Consider the following 20,694-nt stretch of genomic DNA (forward strand, 5'->3'; position numbering starts at 1 on the left):
ATTTTTTGTATACTTATTTAATAAAATAATTTTTTTCGATACCGTTTATTGCATTTGACCCGTCGTTTACGTTTCAGCCTTTGACGTGCGATAAAATATCGTATATGTTGGTTTATCAATCATAAAAATATAATCTCCTTACTATGATATTCTTCGAGAATTTTTTCCTTTATCTCTTATCTCATTTCGTTACTAACGGCGTTATTTACAAATTTTAATTATATTTAACGTAAACGAATAATAATTCTTTTTCAATCTTCGAATTGAATTTTTAAATGAAATTTCGTTTATTAAAGAAACTGTTATATAACTCTTATATAACTGTTATATAAACTGTTATATATCTTATGTGTATGAAATAAAGCTTAAAATCATAATTTTTAAATTATCATAAATTTATAACTTATTATTATAAGTTATGAGATACGATTTATTATTTTATTATCCAAGTAAACAGAACTATTCGTCAAATGTTAATTCACCATTATGAACCATCTCGCAAAAACATCTTGCCAATCGACTCCCACTCTCGCATTTATATCGATATAAGCGCATCTATATAAGGAAGCATATAAGCTTAAGAGTTTCAATGACAGTGTATTCTTCGTTCGAAATTGAAGGGATTTAACGTAAGAATGAATAACATTAAAGGTAAAACTGTCCTAATTACTGGCGCAGCCGTTGGCCTTGGATATAAATACGCCGAAGATTTGCTAAGGAATGGCGCCAAGGTAAGTGCCAAGTAATTCTCTGATTATGATTGAAACCTATCTCGGTCAAAAATTTATGGGTGAATATTTAGAGTGTTGCCATTTTGGATCTGGCCAGTTCAAAAGGCGACCAGTCTGCGGTAACATTGGAAAAAGAATTTGGCAAAAATCGAGCCATCTTTGTACCTTGCGACGTGTCGAATGCCTCGCAATTTGAAGGCAAGTGTTATTGTACACATGTTAAAATGAAATATTTAAAGTCAGCTGCCATTTGTATGCTAAAAATATACGATAAAAGAAAACAACTGACGATCACTTGTCAACTTTCGTAGAGGCTGTAAAGAAGGTTATCTCTACCTTCAATGTCATTGATATATTTATCAACAATGCTGGAATTTTGGATGAATCTAAATGGATAAAAACAATTGACATTAACGTCGTAAGTTTTCTTCGATCTCGTTCTTTTTCTTGGCTTGATTAGAAGAGGTAAAAAGAAAAAGAAGTCCTTTCTTTCAGACGGGTCTCTTTCGTGGATGCTTTTTAGCCTTGGATCATATGAGCAAGAACAAAGGTGGCAAAGGTGGAACCATCGTAAACATTGCTTCTATCGTTGGAATTTCTAACAAATTTATAAAAGCCCCAGTTTATACGGCATCTAAACACGCCGTCGTTGGATTCAGTAACGTTTTGAAGGTATAATGAAATAAGCTAATGAAATTTCGAAAGTCTATATTTTCTTCCATCGCGAGTTTTAAATTGATCGATTCGAACATTTTCCCTCTTTACGCGTATCTTCTCGCCATTTAATTTATCTATCTGGAAAGCTTGTCTTCTTCTTATTTTAGAATATGGAAGAGAAAACTGGTGTCCGCGTCTTGATCATGTGTCCTGGTGTTACGGAGACATATTTATTCCAGGACGTTGAAAATAAATTTACCAAATTAGTGGATATACCCACTGCAGAATTTTTCCAGAATTACCCTAAGCAAACGTAAGTTTAACGTAAAACTTATACCAAGACATTTTTTCTTGCAAAATTTCTGTTAATGAAATTTTATGTGTGTTTGGATAAAGGGTCGATAATGTTTCACAAGCAATGATGGATCTAATTGAAAAAGGCAAAAATGGAGCGATTTGGGTCAGCGAGGGCGGACAACCGCCTTATCAGATCGAGATTCCTCATTATACGGAGCTTGTCGTGCCTATTTAAAATTGGCTAATAATTGTATTATTATAGAGATATATATTCGTTTTTTTCTTGCCCCCCCCCCCCCCCCCCCCCGCCATCTCTCTGTATATATGTGTATATATATATATATATATATATATATATATATATATATATATATATATATATATATATCTCTGTATATAAATACCTTGTAAACATATAGATCTATCTACGACTGTCGTATTCCTCTGTCAACGATAACTGTATTCTTTTTCTTTAACGAGATGAATAAAATATCTTACAGATTACATAAAAACATTTGCAAACCTTTTGTCAGAATTCGTGAATAATTACGCGACGATTAAGCTAAATTTATTAGATATAACGTGTTAGAAGATCGGCGTGTAGTAAGAACGTACGTAGAAAGAAAAAGTGTCGCGCACTTTAGAAGAAAGAAAAACGAATATAAGATGTACACCCACACAGATAACGGAGCGATCTGCATTCTCAGTTCAAGAGATCTTTTAAGGTGTTGAATTTCTTTACGAGAACGAGAAAAAAATATTCGTCGTGTTGAAAGCACAACATGATCTTTTTCTTATTTGGTAGTATGATGAAGTTAATATTTGATTTGTTTTCTTTTTTTTTTTTTTTTTTTTTGTTCTCTTTTCCATTACGATTGCAAGAAACTTTGTAAAATCTTCGAAAAAGAAATGAAGAAGTAAGCGATACGGTTGAAAATCTATGAGCGTTATGATATTAAAAAAGCAAAAGCAAGTCTTACTCCGATCGATTATTACTTTCTTCTTTGCGAGCCTATTGTAAAAATCAAAGTACAATCAAAGCTTGAGGATTAAAGTTTGATTCCTTTCGGAGAAATCTGAACGAGTTACATAGAAATGAATCTCGCGGCTTTGCGATGAGACGGAATTGGATCATTCGTGTGGGGTCGAAGATCGTCGTAGGAAAAACGGAGGAAGACGATGATTCTTTAGTATTGGCTGACATACGTATCGGGAGAAGTGACGAAGAAGACATGACTCCGTCGTTTCTCGCCCGATCTCCGTCATTTTTTTATTCGCTCCTCAATCAATCTTTCACTTTTTACGACGCATTTAATCGCAAAAAATAAGATCTCTCTTCAGTTTAACTGATTTAATCTTGAAAGAAAATATTCCTCGGAGAAGAAATATTGTTCGAATTTTAAGTGATTATCGGTAAGGCAAAAAATTTCGTTTTGAAAGAAAAAAAAAAAAATGCAAATAAAAGACAAAAGAGCGATCGTAACGGGCGCAGCGAGTAAATTGGGCTTGGCCTTTAGCAGAGAATTGTTACGTAACGGTGCAACTGTAAGTAAATATTTTCTTATCGATCGATCAGTTATGTTTCTGGATAAACAAACAAACATTAGTTTTTCGATCAATTATTAAATTCGTGCTACTTCGAACTCGATCGCGTTATTTGTAAATTATGTAAACCTTATGAGTCGTTTATAAATATGCATATAGAAGAAAATATCACAAGTATTTAGTTCGAATTACTTTTTTTTTTTTTTTAGAAAGTCCTCATGATCGACAATCGCGAGGAGGAGGGGAAAGGGGCGATGGAGAGATTAAATTTTGAATTCGGCCGTAATCGCGCGATTTTTCTTCCCTGCGACGTGACCCGTAGCACCGATTTCAATAGTTCGCATTTTATCTCTCATATTTGATAATTGTATAATAATTGTGTAATAATTTTCTAAGAAAATAACACAATAGAGATCGTTTGCCGTAGTTACATTTAAGGATGCAATCAATATCCTTGGCGGTCTGGATATTTTAATCAACAACGCCAGCGTGATAAATGAGGCTGACTTTGTAAAAGCTATAGACGTTAACGTGGTGAGTTCCTGTGGCCCTTTGATCTTTTCGCATTTTTCTCTATTATAAGTCACAAACGTATCTGCACGCGTTTTTTTCTTTTCTTTTCTTTTCTTTTCTTTTCTCACAGACAGCTCTGATTCGTTCAACTTTACTGGGAATACAACAAATGCGTCGAGATTCAGGTGGAAAAGGAGGCGTTGTCCTGAATGTTTCCTCGATCGCTGGCCTATATGCTTTACCACAACTTCCAGTTTACTCCACCGCAAAACACGCCGTGGTGAATTTTAGCCGTTCCTTCGCCGTATGCGTATTTGCATCTTTCATTTAGATTTTGCTCGATTATTTTTTCCCTCCTTTATGATGCACACCCAACTTTTTTCTTTTTTTTTTCTTTTAGCAACCTTATCATTATCAGAGAACCAAGGTGAGAATCATAGTGCTCTGTCCAGGCGTGACCGAGGCGAATCACGAAGATTTTCGAAGCAATCTTATGGATCCTCAAGTCCTGCAAAAGTACCAACCCCAAAGGTGTGTACGAGCTTGTTTGCGATTTTGATGATTTTTCACGGTATCTTGACCATCGATTATTCTTCACGATCAGAGTGGAATCAGTTGCTCATGGGCTAGTCTATGCGATCAGATGCGCTCAAAATGGAACTATATGGATAAGCGAGCAAGGTAAACCTGTTTATGAAGTTCAACTGTCCGATAGTTTACCCCAAAAAACGGATCAAGGGGAGGAACAACAGAGTTAAATACTTGTAAAATATATTTATGAGAAATAAAATGTTCCTATTTTCACTAGAGAATCTACGAGAATCTACGAGAATCTATGAATTGGTATTAGATTTAAGCAAATGGATATATTTTCTTTCACTGTCGATTATAGAGGGCTATATATACTATCTCTCCGACCGTGCTTCGTTTCGTGCTCCTTAATAATTTGGTCGTCTTCGTACGATAAACTTGAGGCTTATTACCTATTAAAAAAAAAAAAAACTTCGGCTGCAATTTTCACGTTTCGATTCAATTTTCGAAAACTTTTTTGCCAAGTTTTAACGAAAAAAAGAAAAATAACATAATGCATGTCGTTATAATAATTTATTCGCGAATATTGACCTGTGTAAGATCTAACGCGAACCAACTCGAACCGGTTAACAATATCGCGGTTAAAAAAGGTCTAGCTTTTCATATAATTTATAGTTAGTGCGTCCTTCGTCAGATGAGTATTGAAAAAAAGGAAAAAACAAAGAGAAAAGAAAAAAGAAAAAGGATACATTCTTTTTCTCTATAATGAGCTGAGCGCACGACCGTTCATTATCTCTTCGCCTTCTGCCACACGACTCGTCCTAACGGCGAACGTCGCGTCGACATTGTCGAGTGCACCGTTCGTACAATGTATTAAATCGGGATTGATATCAATTGAGATATTGGTAATTATTCCTTGAAAAGCACTTTCATCGATACGACGAAAATAAAGGCAAAAGAGAAACTAGCGAGTCCTAAATCGACCATCCTTGGACTTATTCTTATTGTCGTTGAATAATTATATAAAAAGTACAGCGGTTGTCTCGATAAAAATCATCTTCTCTTTCTCTCCTTCTCCCACAAAATGTATATTCAAGCTGTGAATTGTACATCAATAACATTATCTCCATGACATATCACTTGTTACGTTAAATATCATACGATTGTCTTTCATAGAATACGATTAAGTCGACCTTTTGATACCGCCTATATATTTGTTTAGAAGTAAAAAGATCTGTAATGTTTACATAGTTTACTGTGGCACGTCCGAGGAAAATAATCATACTCCGACTACGATTGTCTCTCTATCGTCTCGCGGTTATCACAATTAGTAAAAAACGTTGATAAGAAAGTTCTCTCTCTCTCTCTCTCATCCTATTTTTTCTCTTTTATCACTTTCTTTTTTTTTTTAATTAAGTAGCAGAGCTATCGACGAACAACGCGTTGCTTCGATTCCTTCGAGATCAGTCTTTCTCTTCTCCCTGCATACACACATACACACACACACACACACACACACACACACACGTACCTCTTGACGAAGAAGCTGGTCAAAGAGGAACCAGCCCGTCCTCTTCCCTCTTTTTTCCTCGAAACGAAGCGTGAAACATCAAGTAATATTAATGCGTCTCCGATTAATGCTATTCGATTTGTATAAATACCATTCGAACAGAGCCTTCGATCTCAGTTTGGTTCTTTGTGATCGCTACGTTCTGTCATCATTCTTTTTTCGATTCTTATCGATTTATTTATTTCGAAAATCCAAAATGGAGATGATGGGTACGATGAGTATTCCTAATTTTTCCTCCAGAAGAAGATACCAGGAAAGAAATATTCTTTTTAAACGATTTCTAACATTTGTATTTTTTTCACCGTTAGCTTTATTCTTATGCGATGGCTTTTATTTATCCGGTATAGAAAATAGAAGGGGAAAAAAAATTATTGAACGACTTACTAAAGGAGAAAAGAATCACGTTGATTTGTCATTGTAGCTCGACGGATGATCAGACGACGATCCTCGGGCTCGGAAAGAGCCAAGGAATTGGAAGAAATCAATGGTGTGGTATCTGGTAAAAATATTTTAATAACTGGCGGTGCTGCTGGTCTAGGTTACGCTTTCGTTAATAGCTTTCTGAAATACGGAGCAAACGTAAGCGATCATCGATCGAAATATCGTTATTTTACAATGATCAATGGTATTCGAACGAAATAAACGATACTTTAATGTGTTATAGAAAATAACTATACTCGATATAGACGGAGAGACTTGTAAGAGGATTGGCTTGGGTATAGAAAAGTCGTACGGTGTAAACAAAGTATACTTCATACAAAGTGACGTAGCTAAACACGAGCAATCGATAGGTTTGTTCGATCGAAAGTTTCAATTCGAAAGTATCGGAAAGGGGGAAAAGAACATTTTTCATTTCTATATATTCTATGTAATGAATATATATAGTTTGTTTATCTTATAGAGGCCTTTGAGGAAGCATCAATATTAATGACCGAAATCGACATAGTGATTAATAATGCTGGAATACTCGACGAACGACGTTGGGAACGTGAGATCGCCGTGAATATTGTAAGTGGAAAAAAAAAAAAAAAAAAAACAAATCTTTATATAATCTGTTATTTATCGTTAAAGATGTTAGTAAGGAAATCTTTTTTCCTTTATGTTAGACTGGAATGATCTCAACAGCAATGTTGGCTGTCAAACACATGAGCAAAGAGAGCGGTGGACACGGTGGAATATTGGTGAATGTCAGTGAACACATGAATATCGGTAATACGGCTCAACTTCCAGTTTATGCGGCCACGAAACACGCGATCATAGGTCTTTCGCAATCTCTCGCAGTGAGTTTTATCGATTATCGATTAATCTCGGTGCTGAATTTTAATTATATTTTTAATCGTTATGTAACGGAACCGATTATAATCATGACGACACGGAAAAGTTTCATTTATTTCTTAGGACCCTGATCATTACGAAAGAACCGGAATAAGGGTAATAACGTTGTGCCCTGGATTAACAGAAACTGGTCTCACCATCGACAGCCCGAACAAATTGCTATCCAGAGTAATGAAAGCGGATTTTGTGAAGAATTTGGAACACGTCCCCATACAAACGTAAGTGTCGTCTTTATTTGCGACGTTCTCTCTTTCTATCTCTATCTATTGCGGATCTCTTCAAATCCGAATTCCTCGATCTGTCCTATGATTGAAGACAAATTTGTTTAATCGATAGACCGTACATCGTCGCGCAAGGCCTGTTAAACGTTCTACGTTTCGGTGAATCTGGTAGCATTTGGGTCATCGAGAGTGGTCGTCAACCTTATGAGATTTATGTACCAAATCCTCGTACTCTACGTCGACGTTACAAGAACAACATGTCATATGTCGAGACTAAAATTGGAAAAGGACGCAAAATAACGAAAGTTTACGATAATAGTACGAGAACTAGCGTAATTTGTGTTTGACCGAAACATGAACGAACTATTTCTTTACCTTTATACGGGAAAAGTTTCTTAAGCGAATTGCACTTCGATGGTAGGAAGAAAAGTAGGAAGAAAATGTTCTGAAATTAAGAAGTAATAAATAATTAATCTGTAAGCGTGTATGAGTATACGAATATACCGTCGTGCACAGCTAACAGATTAAGAAAAAAAAGACACAAAAAAAGAGGTCGATTACTATTACAAAGATCATACACCGCGTATTATTTCATTATTTCAGTATTATTCATAGCATCGGGATTCACAATATCCGCTGTACAAAACAAAAACTTATCGTTGGAAAATCGCGTACATCGTGTAATAATATTCTCCCCATGCATAATGCAAGAAACTTAAAACATATACTTTTTTTCTTCTTATCTGCCTACGTTTAATATACACTTGATTTGTGTTTTTTTTCTGTTTTTATTATTCTCTTTATACTTCGTTTGGCCGCATCGCCGATAGACTATGAAGGTTTATTTTTTTTATTTTTTTTTATTATCATCATTATTATTATTATTATTATTTTATTATTATTATCATTATCAATATGTTATCATTACCACCATCGTCATATATATATATATATATATATATATATATATATATATATATATATATATATACATATATATATATATATATGTAACGTATGTATAACTAAATCTTGGCTTACGTTATGTATACATTTGTATATATGCGTGGATCTTGGCAAGAGCCATAGAAAAATAACAGTCGCAAATAATACACATACTTTTTGTCTTCTCCGCATTATTACACCGTTATCCTTCTTTTCAGACTTGTCTTCCTTCTTCTCCTACTCCTTTTCCTCGTCTAAGGGGCATTGATCATCCAGCTTTTTTTCTAATTTTTTATTACTTTCACGATCGTCAAAGTGCAGCATCGTGTCACGCGGACCATATTCGAAATACGTAAAGACGAAGTTATACGATACATATACATGATTCGCAAAGTTCCTTCGATCGAATGAGATATTAATGGAATTTCACTTGATTCTTAAATTTTGAACATGTAAAATGTATGTAACCCAGATCGAGGAAAAAATAAGAGCAAAATTTGTCGGTAAAAACTATCGAAAAGAAGAAAACAAAAAAGAAAAAAAAGGAGAACGACGTTACCTACCTTCCCTCTATCCTTAGCAATACCCCCAAATCTTTCACATACACACGACAAATATAATAAAACCATGCTGTTAATTAATGATGACGATATATCATCTAGTCTACTGGCGACAGGTTACATTCGTTTTCCTTTTTCTGTATCTTCGATAATTTTCGCCCATCCCCATCCCCATCCTCCTCCTCCTTCTCCTCCTTCTCATTATCAATCTTTATGTTCGAGGAGTCTCTCAATGAAGTTTTATGAATGAGAGAAGGTCAGCAGCAGACTCGACGTGCGTCATACAAGTATAAAGTATTCTTTTTTTTCGTTCATTCTAATTGTAAGTACTTTCTCGAATATCGCGTCGTTATTTTTTAATTTTTCCTATTTTGTTTTGTTTCTTTTTTCTTTCTTCTTCTTTTTTTCTTTTTCTTTTTTTTTCTTTTTTTTTCTTTTTTTTTTTTTTCTTTTTTTTTTTTCTTGGAAACACACACCGCTTTGAAATGGAAGAGTCGAATGAAATGATGATTATGAAAGAGACCAAAGCCATATATTTACCGAAATATCATGTTTTTCTGTTTTTATAATATGGATCGATGGAACTCAAAATAAATGATAAAAAATTAAATGTTAGGCCACTTTTCTAATTACTGATACAGTCACAAAGTCGAAAAAATCTTTACCCTATGCACCGAAGTCAATTTTTCATGCAGAGCGATTCGCGTTTTGGTCTCTTCGCTGCGATTAGTGCACGTTTCACTGTTAAATGTGACTTGTACTTTCAATTTATAATCATCCCCTTAAGCTCGCCATCTGCTTATTGATCTCTTACACACGGTACAACGTACAAACGATTCGTCGTATTCTTGTTTGTCTTTTTTTCTTTCTTTTACCATGTGAATAACGGTCGTCTACGAACGCGTTCGATGACGATTTCGTACATAGGACAGTATCGATTATACATATTTGCATTTTAAAGAGCTCTCACGCATTATCATAAGTTTTATACCTTCGAAAGAATCTTCCATTCGCTTAAAACTAAATATTGTTTGTTTGTTTGTTTATTCTTTTTTTCTTCTCCTTCTATTGTAGAAACTTCTAGTCGGTTATCTCGAAATTTCGTCTGCGTATTCAAAAAATAAAACACGCGATAATTTAGCTATAGTAATAACTCCATTCTCAGCGTCACACATTCTCTTACGATTGATAAGTACCAACGAATATACTCAGTTTCTCTAGTATACCCTTCGAAAAGATATAAAAAGAATATATATGTATAGAATATACATACATATATATATATATACATACATATATATATATATACATACATACATATATATATATATATATATATATATATATATATATATATAACCATATCCACTTAAGGACATAATTATAAATATTATATATACATGCATTCTCTCTATATCTTAAGATACTTCCGTCAAACGAATACAAAGCAACATAGCCCAGAAATAGCCATTAAACGCACGTCTATCCTCTTTTTCATAAGAATATTTTTATTCCGAGGCATCACCGAAACTGAGTATATCCTATCGGTGTTTATAACTAATGCAAATATAATTACCAGTATAATTTTTTTTATCATTTTATTTTTTCTCTGCCACATCTTTATTGACCTATCTCGATCTACTAAACACTTATACGAAAAGACGTGATAATGATTACGATACGAAGCTTATGGGAAACATATTAAACTTGAAACGTCCCCTTGAAAGAGTCGTAGGAAAAATATCTTATAGAGAGAAAGAAATTCGCATTTCAAATAAAATATAAACGAGAAGTTTTAAACTAGAACTTGTAATTTTTCGTCAATTTCTTCTCAATATTATAAACCTGCCTGCGCTTTCAACGTCTCATATGGATCATATTCAAATGTAACGTGTCCTGTATTTGCTCCGATGCCTGTTAGAGAAAAGAAAAAAATTAAAAGCGCAACGATTTCCTCTCGAGAACGCACACGAACTACAAGACTACATTCAATCATATAAACGATTATCAAAGGACGATTCTCGATAAGAGAGAGAGTGTGTGTGTGTGTGTGTGTGTGTGTGTGTGTGTGTGTGTCTGTGCGTGTGTGTGCGTGCGTGTGTGTATGTGTGTGCGTGCGTGCGTGCGTCGTGTGCGCGTGCACGCGCGTATATCGTGATCATTATCCAAAGCTAAGGGGAAAAAGAAAAAAACATTTCTTCCCCGTAGAGTAAACGTCTCCCTTACACCGAAAAAAAGTCTAGATGCGAGAGTTCTGTGCGCCAGCAGAGTCCCACGCGCGAGATTCTTCGCAACATTTCCTTTAACGACAATCTAAAATTTATCAGATTGCCAATTTTTCCAAAATCATTTTCAGTCCGTATGGGCAGAGCATATACCGTAAAAGCCTTATTATCTAAAGAATACTTATACTTAATAGCGCGTTGTTCATAGTGTGGCATATTCCAGGTTTTACGCCGTTCCAGTTACAAGACGGTTGTTCTGCTGCGACTGAGTAGTAGACTGTTCGTTGGTCGCACGAGCTTGACTACCAGGATTATTATTCTGTTGTTGGTTGGTGGGCTTGCGATTGACGCCTCGAGTACCTCTGTACCCACCACGAAAACCAGACGTACCGATATTGCCAGCACCTCTCCCATACATTCCTCCCATACCACGATTATAGTAGCCACGGCCGCGAAAACCGCCACGTCTTGTCGAAGCCACGCCGAACGTCTCAGAGTTCAATTTCCTTTCTGTCCTCCAATCCGTACGCTGGAATCGTCTGTAAATAAAAGTTTCTTCGATCGTCGACATCTAGGCACTCTCATTTATTAACCGGTCAGAACTTGTTATATCAAAGTTATACCAACCCTTTACTCCTCTCGACAGCCTCGCAGCTAATGTTATCAAAGAATGATTTAGATTTATCATAATGAACAACTTCCGGTTCTTCCTCGGGTTCTCCTTCGCCTGCTCCAGTTTCATTACCGCTATCATCTTTCTTCTCGTTATCCGTACCACCGTCGATTTTGGTCTTTGCCAATTGGGATCTAATTATATTTATATAATTATATTTCTTTATTAATAGTTGTGCGCCAACAAATCTATATCAATCTATATAATGATGTGTATGCGATGCGTAAACAGGACACTTATACGTATATTCATGCCTGCATTAATATCGCATATAACCAACTTACTATCGCATGATACATGTATTCCCACTTATTATTACGTATGAAGTGAAATACGCCAAGTAAACATGCATGTATTTGAAAACTTAACTAGACAACCGGATATATACCTTAATTCCTCGAATTCCGTATTAGCTTGTTCGAAATCGTAATCGTTATCAAATTTGAGCGTGTTTTTGGATTTAGCTCCAGCATTACCAGGTTGATTGGCCCTAAAACCACCGCGTCCTCTACCTCGGCCACGTATATTTCCACGATTCATCCAACCACCACGATTTCCTCTGCCACCTCCGGGGTGTCCACTTTGTCCCTGTATCGGACCATCAGATTTCATGGCGTCTCTCTTCATATCGTTATATTGCGACATAGCATTGCTCGTTTTGCCACCAACATGTCTGTATGAGGGGGAGAAAAGAAAAAGAAAAAAATTGGGCGGGGGGAAAAGGGAAGAGAAGAAAAAATGTTTAGCGATTAAACTTTAAGCTTGCCTTAATCTACTTTTAAACGAGTCTAAAGTAAAACAACGAATTGTCAATGGGAATTAATCAATGCCAATTATCCTACCCTTCGTGATCACGACGTGGAGGTTGAACGGTTCTAATGTTTGGCTTTTCAACGTGTTTACCAAGGCTACTTTGCTGTTGCTGTTGTTGTTGTTGCTGCTGTTGCTGTTGATGTCCTACTTGTATGCCCTGATCTATTGTAGGACTTTTTCTAGTCAATAATGAAGATGTCGGAGTTGTTGATCTCGATCCTCCGCTAATAAGATCCAGTACACCTACATAAGAAGGATTCAATTCTTGTCTTTGGTGTACCACGTAAAGTATAAGAAAAATTGACAGGCCAAATATTACAAATTTATATTTCTCACTCTGTATCGTACTACAATCTTACTAATGTCATTGCATTACCGATTAAAAAAGAATATTAGAATAATAGCCAAAACTACTTCAAATTTTAAACTGTTCTTGCTATTCCGTTACTCGACACAGCTTCATGCTCATACGCTGCTCGGATAACAATTAATCGTATTGTCAAAGAAAAATAGAAAAATGCGGATGCAAAGATAGTTCCTTCGAATCCAAAATATAATTCATCCGAGAAAAATATTGCAATTTGTTCGAATATCTCTACACGTAATATATTAATATAATGAAGTCTAACACGCATAATCAAGTTACTGCCATTAATACTTTTCTGCCATATGAATAATATTATGGATTAAGTCAATTAAAGTATAAACGTACGAGAAGGTTAAAGATACATTGTAAATTAATATGAAAGCACGTATGTGCACACAGCAGAAAGCATTTGCAAAGTATTATAAAACATGTATTTATTTATGTAGTTAAGGGACTCGTTCTAGCGTAGAAAATATAGCATATAGATATTTAGATCATTTGGGACAAACTCAATATATCGGCAGAGAAAGTTAAGCGATGCGAATCTGGAATTTGGAATGAATTCCAAGATGACATACAGCTCTTGCAATTACTTAAAAAAATTATTAAAAGAATTATCTATTAAATGCAATCACTTTCAAATATATCCAAAATACATACAATATAATGAAGTAAATTATGTAGCAAGCGTTTTTACCAAAAAGGAAGCAGTAGGCATGCCATTGGCAAGGAAAAGATCATAGCAAAAACAGTTTACCATCTTCCAGAGATTGGTCTTTTGGTAATGGGTCGACATTGGCCGTCGATAGTGAGTTTGGGATAGAGATGGCATTGGGTTCAGCAGGGCCCAAGCTCAACTCACTTGGCTGTTTATTCAGTGGCCCGCGAGGATCTCTGGCAGTAGTCGGCATGCCCATTACTGGTCCCATAGCCCCCATAGTCATACCGTAAGGAGTTCCATATTGACCACCCATAGGGCCCATTTGACCCATCATTGGATGAGCATAAGTCGGTTGCGGTTGATAAGATTGCTGTCCCATCGATGGCTGTACAGTCATCTAAAAATCAATTGCTATCAGATATTTTCAAAGTTAATCATTCACCGTGCAAACATACATTTCATTATATGGACTGTCCCAAAAAAGTAAATATCTTGGAGGTAAGACGCTACATTTATACAATTACCTGGACGATAGCTGGATCATTTGGTATAGAGTTAACATTATTAACAACTCTAATATCTTTTATGTCCGAGCCACGAAATAGAATATATTCGTAGACCTGATTTTGAGGAGCTACGGGCAGTTGAGTTTCTCTGTCTTCTGTTCCAAAGGAACGTACTGTTATAAAAATAAACAAGATCAGATTTTATGCTATATAATGAATATAACCTTAGAAAAATATTTTCTTTTTATCTTCTGCATCTTCAGATTAAATATTTTATCGATTTTCTAATGACGATAGGATGATTTGATGATTATACTAAAAAAAGGTAAAATAAAATAAAAAAAAAAGAAAAAAGAAAAAAAAAAAAAAAAAAAAAAAAAAAAAAAAAGAAAAAAAAAAGAAAAGGAATACTTCGACAATTTGAATAGAATTTGAAATATGTTAAGATAACCTTGATCCTGTACATTTTCCCTATGTTTGAGTTCAATGATGGATAATCTAACAGAGTCGAAGAGGACAAGGGCATTGAAACATTGTAAACAAAGAACTAAGCAAGAGATATAAACCTTCTATACAATGACTCTGTGTGTGTAAAAACAATTATTTGAAACATAAAGCAAATACTAGCTTTTAATATAATCTGTCGACATATCAGAAGGGCATATACTATGTTTGCTTTATTAATTTCTATTAATGGATAATATTTGTAACATGGTGTGATTTTATGAAGCAGAACAATGATAGATCAAATCTAACGCTGTTCGAGGTGCAACGATTTCATTCTTTGAAAATCCAACGTGATAAATAATAAAAATTGTATTTATATGTACATATATACACGTATATACATACACACATACAATACACACATATACGAGCGCGCGCATACGCACGCACACACGCACAGAGACGGGTGGGGAGGGGGAGGGGGAGGGCTGGTGTTTAAGGAGAAATCAACGATATATTAAATAATATTTGTATAATCGAGTTTTAGAAGATTTAAATCTAACATCGTTAGAAAGCTGATCGTTCGTTTGACCTCCAGAAAACGATTCGAAATGATGCCTTTATTGTTTGTATCTACAGAGTTCATAATAGTATATTGCAATGAAGTCCCGTACATAACGTATATGTGTGTGAAGTATTATAAAGTAAAATAAAATCTAATATATCTTTGATATAATTCGAAGACGTAGATTAATCGAGAAACGTATAAATCACTCGTTACAAGAGTAGCGTTAGGAGGGTGACCCCGGTTGTTTTGCATTTGATCTACCGGACAAATCGAAATCTCGTATATTTTGAAGTATTTTCCAATTTAACAAATCTAAAGGAACGATCGAGCGTTAATTTAGGATGAATTGAAAGGAAAAAAAGAAGAAGAAAGCAGCAAGGGAGAGAGAGAGAGAGAGAGAGAGAGAGAGAGAGAGAGAGAGAGAAAGAGAGATAGAAGGTGAGAGAGAGAGAGAGAGAGAGAAAAGCTAGAGAAGAGGATAAAAAGCTATAGGAGGAAAAGAACCGGGAAATGGAGAAGCGGCAAAAGTAGGTTCGGTATCCATCTTGATTTTCATACTCACCATTAGCAAGAGCGATCGTACATTCTTGCGGATCTACGGTAAATAGGCGACCCTCGTAACGAATATCCGCCTTCGATATTAAACTTATCTTTGAGCCAAGCTCCGGCATTCCTCCGCTCATCTTGATGCGTTTTCTTCGGTACGGTGATCGATGCGATATTCTACGATTCACATTACCATCTGACGAACGTAGCAGCTGACACCAATGGTCGACGGCGAACTGCCAAGTCTGCCAACAGATAGGCGCATGCGTCGCGCCCTCTCCCTTGATTATCTTCAAATATCGTAACTAGCTAGGTGGACATCTAAAAAGAATTTCCGTTTCATTTGTAATATCAGCATTCTTTTCAGGAATTAATTCCAATTACGTTGTTTTTACATTTTCCAACTACACGTTCAAATATATCATTAATCAACGTATCATATTACTTCGTTATTCCGATAATCAAAAAAGTGAGTCAAACACATATGAAAATAAGTTCTTCGATATAAAGTTGAAATATTTCTTATTTTACCTGAAATTAATTTCACGCTGGTTTTAATCACCATTCTATAAAAGAAAAAAGAAAAAGAAAAAAAAGAAGAAAAGAAAAAAAAGAGAAAAGAAATGATTTTTATTATATTCTTTGATGATGATTATAATTAATGATAGATTTTTAATCAAGTTTCAACGAATATCATATTTATCGATAACAACCAATTGAAGATATTCAAATAATTTAGAATTTGAAAGAGGGCCATAAAGCGGGAAATTTAAGAGTAACGAATATTTGTATCTCTATATCCAATAATCGTTTGAAAAAGTGATCACTGTCTGAAATCTTTCCAATATAAAAGATTAGGATTTAATTTAAACGAATGTCCACTACTACTGTGTACGATGCAAAAGTATCAACCTTTAGATAAGATATTTTAATCCTCTTCGTCGTACTAAAAAATTTGTCTTCGTGTACTCTTCAGTTGCTTCATTGACTAACGCCTTTTGCACATAGCACCTCTGGCCAAGATGGCGGCTACGTTAGGACGAATTTGTAAATCTGGTCTTTTAAAACCGAATTATGGAACTTTGGTCAATCAGGTAAGAAAAATTGTAATAACAATTAGTCGCGATTAAATACATTTATTTGAGCAATAAGTAATATATTCATGGCTAATTATTGGCCTTATATACGATTGACATAATCGGCCAAGTTTCTATAAGAAGTTTACTCTCGAGCTGTACTACTTGTCGGCTGCTATGACATTTTTATTCGTAATATTTAATCCAAATGGCACCTTTCTTATTAATGCCACACAAGCGTATTGTCTTTTAGAAAGAGATAGATAAATTTTCAAAAGTTTTAAAAGACAATTTAATACATGTTATGTAATAGTAACGTCTAGAGAAAATCATGATGCTGCCATCATTAAACATGTGTTTTATATATACTTTATATATTTATATATACTGTACAAATATATATATATACTTTATATATATATATTTGTACAAAAATTGTAGAAATATAAAGTGTAATATGCCAAATATGATCACAAAAATTAAATACTTTATAATGCATATATATAAAGTTATGTCTAAAGGACAACAATTTTATTGCAAGTGTAATGATATAACGAGAAGATATAACATCCGGGTAATTTTATTTCCATTGAGTAATCTAATCATGAGATAAATCTTAATAATTCATTATGATTTTACAGACCAATAATTTCTCCACTACAAAAGAATGGTCCAGAGGTCGAAAATTGGTAGGTGTTTTTCAATTTGTCAATAGGAAATGTTCCCCTTACCTAGATACCTTTCCTACAACCATCATCTTGAACTTTTTAAAAACTTTATATTTCATATAGTAAGTTATAATATCTTTCATTATGTAATAATTCTAGTCAATCTATATCTCTTTCTACACATCTTAATACGTTTTATTAAACTATAAATGATTTGTCATAATATATATATATATATATGTGTGTATCAAGCTGATAACTTATCCTCTTATTTACAGTTAGTAACGTGTTTAGGAATAACTGCTGGTGGTATTGGAGCTTTAATTTATGCTCTAGATAGTTCTGTAAAAGCCGGCGATTTGGCGGTTCATCCTGCGAGATATAAATGGGATTTTTATGGAATGTTTAACTCGTTGGATCATGCAAGGTACGACATCTGCGTGTTAAATATATAATGAGCTAACAAAACGATTGGTTTGACTGTATTTTTTTGTAAATTTCAGCGTGCGACGAGGATGGGAAGTATATAAAAATGTATGCTCCGCTTGTCACAGTTTGCAGTATGTAGCATATCGTCATCTGGTAGGCGTTAGTCATACAGAAAAAGAAGCGAAAGCTCTTGCTGCTGAAATACAGGTGATCATACAGAGAAAGATCTTTTATTGAGAGTACTTATCTTATTGATCAATCTATATCTATATCTATATCTATATCTATATATATATATATATATATATATATATATATATATATATATATATATATATGCTTTATTGTACGATTTTAAAACAGGTGCAAGATGGTCCAGACGCCACCGGAGAATACTTTATGCGTCCAGGAAAATTATCGGACTATGTTCCAAGCCCATATCCAAATGAGGAGGCCGCTAGAGCGGCTAACAATGGCGCCTTACCACCTGATCTTTCGCTAATCCTCAATGCTAGGCACGACGGAGAGGTAACTTTTTTCATACACAATATTATAATATAACGGACTTATAAATCTATTTTTACAGAACTATATATTCTCTCTATTGACCGGATATTGTGATCCACCGGCTGGAATTAAGCTACAAGAAGGTCAATACTTTAATCCATATTTCTTAGGTGGTGCTATTGGCATGGGACAGGTAATTTTGCAATTATACGAGTAGAAAGTAGAATGACACCACCATCCTGCATTGCACGTTTCTCATTCTGTGTCCTACATTATATATAAATAAAGAAATATCCATAGGTCATTTACGACGAAGTCTTGGAGTTTGAAGATGGTACTCCTGCTACCGCTTCTCAAATAGCTAAAGACGTTACCACTTTCCTTATGTGGACGTCCAATCATGAATATGATGACAGAAAAAGATATACCATCAAGGTAAATTGTTCCCTTTGCTTTTAATTCTAAAGATTATATGATATATCGTAAATATTTCTAACGTTTATATCATTTCTTTTTAGACCATTGGAATAGGTGTTCTTCTCATAAGCGGCGCAATTTACCTAAAGAGGCACACATGGACTACCGTTAAAAACACAAAACTACTTTTCGTCCCTAAAAAGTAGTGTAATTATTTCGAGATAAGTCCGTTGAAGCATCAGCTTAAAGAAATTGTCTTGGCGATGTTAGCATCAAGGGATCTAATGTAGTTTTATAAATTAATTAATATAATCGGAAATTTTTAGCACTTTCCAGACTCGCAAGCTGCCAATATAGCATTTGATGCATGTTCGATTCATTAAAAATTTTCAAGTCAATATACTTGTACATTGTACATAAATAATATGCAAACAATGTTATCATCGGCCGACATAAATAAATTGTTAAAAGTAATAAAGTGTGCTTGTAACTTATAATTATGTTTAAACGACTCGAATAAAGTAATTTGATTATGTTACACTTGAGAAATTAAACGTTGATGCGTTAAAGAGGAAAACATTGTACTAATAATTGACAGATAATTTTTCTAAAGAAATTTTTTTATTTTTAAGTTTCATTTCATCGACATAGAGTAATAATTATTTAATATGAATTGGATTACACTATTACATTAACGATAGTGTAATACTGAAATACAAAGCTGATCTCAGAGGTATGTATAGTATTTCAGGTAGTTAAAGTTTCATAACATTAGCTAATAATAATAATTGTTCAAATACCTTCGTAATTCATACTTTGGTCTAATTGAGTATAGTCTAAAAATGCAATAACAGAGTATACATAATACAATGCAAATCGAAGGTGAGAAATCATGAAATTATATTATATTTATACTGGAAATAATTTATACGATCATAGTTCTCTATCAGTGAGAGGTTAAACGCGACAATAAAAACTTAAAAAAAAAAAAAAAAAAAAAAAAAAAAAAAAAAAAAAAAAAACCGTACTCTTGCATATTTAGTTTGATAAAAGAGGAATAAAACGATACAGCTCATTTAAATTAAATTTGAAAAAGTAAACTCGTTAATCAGGAATTTTATACTCTTGATGAGCTTTGGATCAATATTGAATTTAAAACATAATATTCATAGTACATCAATTATGAAGCTTATAACATAAATACGTATTTATTAAGCATGTACACACTTTCTAAATGGATTACCAAATTTAAATATAATCGGAATATACATAGTCTTGTGTCGCATTTATACTGGAATGAAAAGATAAATGAAAATGTAAGTTGCAATGCTTCATATATCAATGTACTCCTGCCCGGTGCAACGCATATACCCTATATGTTACCCTATCCTCTACTCTGAATCAAATTACGACCTTTTATATTTCTGTTATGATCACCCTCCATTCTTTATTTATTAGACGACATGTGATCCAAGCAGTATGACATATCCTTTTGTATAAAGTAAGAGGCCGTATTTGGGCGATGTCTCAATAAACGGACGTCGAATGTCCAATTCTTTTTATCCCGTTTATACAATATTCTCGACAAGTTAATTTCAACGATCTAACTTTTGTCAGATTTTTCCTAAATTAGATAGATAGAATTTATCTATGGTTAGAGAAAATTCAACTTTTTGCCATTTAGTCATATCAAAAGCGATTATATTCCGATAACGATTTCGTTCTACGAACCACTCCCAACGTATCCGAATTACAAATTCAAGCTACCTACGCGTTACCAATTTTTCAATCGATTTATCAAAATTTACATGGGCTTAGAAATTTTCGTGGCAATCCGCCTCTATAATAATTGAGACAACTCCATGAAATCATAATTTTAAAATCAT

General features: G+C 34.2%; 3 protein-coding genes across 6 annotated transcripts; 2 read left to right on the plus strand and 1 right to left on the minus strand.

Moving 5' to 3' along the window:
• The first annotated feature begins 505 nt into the window (after positions 1–505).
• LOC124953862 lies at positions 506–8,178 on the plus strand. The gene is made up of 20 exons (XM_047505863.1): positions 506–731; positions 803–929; positions 1,043–1,149; positions 1,227–1,403; positions 1,556–1,701; positions 1,785–1,917; positions 3,138–3,230; positions 3,440–3,566; positions 3,658–3,764; positions 3,874–4,047; positions 4,144–4,274; positions 4,348–4,498; positions 5,813–6,053; positions 6,153–6,185; positions 6,266–6,423; positions 6,509–6,635; positions 6,746–6,852; positions 6,951–7,124; positions 7,243–7,397; positions 7,516–8,178. Exons 1-20 carry the CDS (start codon positions 636–638, stop codon positions 7,745–7,747), a joined length of 2,796 nt encoding a protein of 931 aa, XP_047361819.1. The 5' UTR covers positions 506–635; the 3' UTR covers positions 7,748–8,178.
• On the minus strand, positions 7,964–15,954 carry LOC124953805 (protein LSM14 homolog A). 3 transcript variants are annotated; one of them, XR_007102345.1, is made up of 8 exons: positions 15,728–15,954; positions 14,169–14,323; positions 13,741–14,041; positions 12,646–12,859; positions 12,192–12,476; positions 11,758–11,937; positions 10,482–11,669; positions 7,964–10,010 (listed from the first exon to the last, which is right to left on the minus strand). XR_007102345.1 is itself a non-coding variant. In XM_047505740.1 (7 exons), exons 1-7 carry the CDS (start codon positions 15,846–15,848, stop codon positions 11,357–11,359), a joined length of 1,569 nt encoding a protein of 522 aa, XP_047361696.1. In that variant the 5' UTR covers positions 15,849–15,954; the 3' UTR covers positions 7,964–11,356. The 3 variants fall into 3 exon arrangements, 2 of the variants coding, with proteins under 2 accessions (XP_047361696.1, XP_047361697.1); XM_047505740.1 differs by having other exon boundaries at positions 7,964–11,669; XM_047505741.1 differs by having other exon boundaries at positions 7,964–11,669; positions 13,846–14,041; positions 15,728–15,953.
• LOC124953811 (cytochrome c1, heme protein, mitochondrial) lies at positions 15,689–19,346 on the plus strand. 2 transcript variants are annotated; one of them, XM_047505751.1, is made up of 9 exons: positions 15,689–15,692; positions 16,720–16,805; positions 17,429–17,476; positions 17,734–17,882; positions 17,959–18,091; positions 18,248–18,412; positions 18,471–18,584; positions 18,692–18,826; positions 18,910–19,346. In XM_047505751.1, exons 2-9 carry the CDS (start codon positions 16,734–16,736, stop codon positions 19,012–19,014), a joined length of 921 nt encoding a protein of 306 aa, XP_047361707.1. In that variant the 5' UTR covers positions 15,689–15,692; positions 16,720–16,733; the 3' UTR covers positions 19,015–19,346. The 2 variants fall into 2 exon arrangements, with proteins under 2 accessions (XP_047361707.1, XP_047361706.1); XM_047505750.1 differs by lacking the exons at positions 15,689–15,692; positions 16,720–16,805; positions 17,429–17,476 and adding an exon at positions 17,491–17,577.
• The last annotated feature ends 1,348 nt before the right edge of the window (positions 19,347–20,694 follow it).

Source organism: Vespa velutina, chromosome 13 (genome assembly GCF_912470025.1).
Source record: "Vespa velutina chromosome 13, iVesVel2.1, whole genome shotgun sequence".
NCBI classification, from domain to species: Eukaryota; Metazoa; Arthropoda; class Insecta; order Hymenoptera; family Vespidae; genus Vespa; species Vespa velutina.

Excerpts from the sequence above, each read along its gene's own strand:
- LOC124953862 (XM_047505863.1), top strand. The coding sequence starts at position 636 with ATGAATAACATTAAAGGTAAAACTGTCCTAATTACTGGCGCAGCCGTT. Across the intron at positions 3,765-3,873 it reads AAGCTATAGACGTTAACGTG|ACAGCTCTGATTCGTTCAAC; the intron begins GTGAGTTCCTGT and ends CTTTTCTCACAG. Across the intron at positions 6,636-6,745 it reads TAAACACGAGCAATCGATAG|AGGCCTTTGAGGAAGCATCA; the intron begins GTTTGTTCGATC and ends TTTATCTTATAG.
- LOC124953805 (XM_047505740.1), bottom strand. The coding sequence starts at position 15,848 with ATGAGCGGAGGAATGCCGGAGCTTGGCTCAAAGATAAGTTTAATATCG. Across the intron at positions 12,860-13,740 it reads AGACCAATCTCTGGAAGATG|GTGTACTGGATCTTATTAGC; the intron begins GTAAACTGTTTT and ends CTTCTTATGTAG. Across the intron at positions 11,670-11,757 it reads GCTGTCGAGAGGAGTAAAGG|ACGATTCCAGCGTACGGATT; the intron begins GTTGGTATAACT and ends TTTTATTTACAG.
- LOC124953811 (XM_047505751.1), top strand. The coding sequence starts at position 16,734 with ATGGCGGCTACGTTAGGACGAATTTGTAAATCTGGTCTTTTAAAACCG. Across the intron at positions 16,806-17,428 it reads ATGGAACTTTGGTCAATCAG|ACCAATAATTTCTCCACTAC; the intron begins GTAAGAAAAATT and ends ATGATTTTACAG. Across the intron at positions 17,477-17,733 it reads GGTCCAGAGGTCGAAAATTG|TTAGTAACGTGTTTAGGAAT; the intron begins GTAGGTGTTTTT and ends TCTTATTTACAG.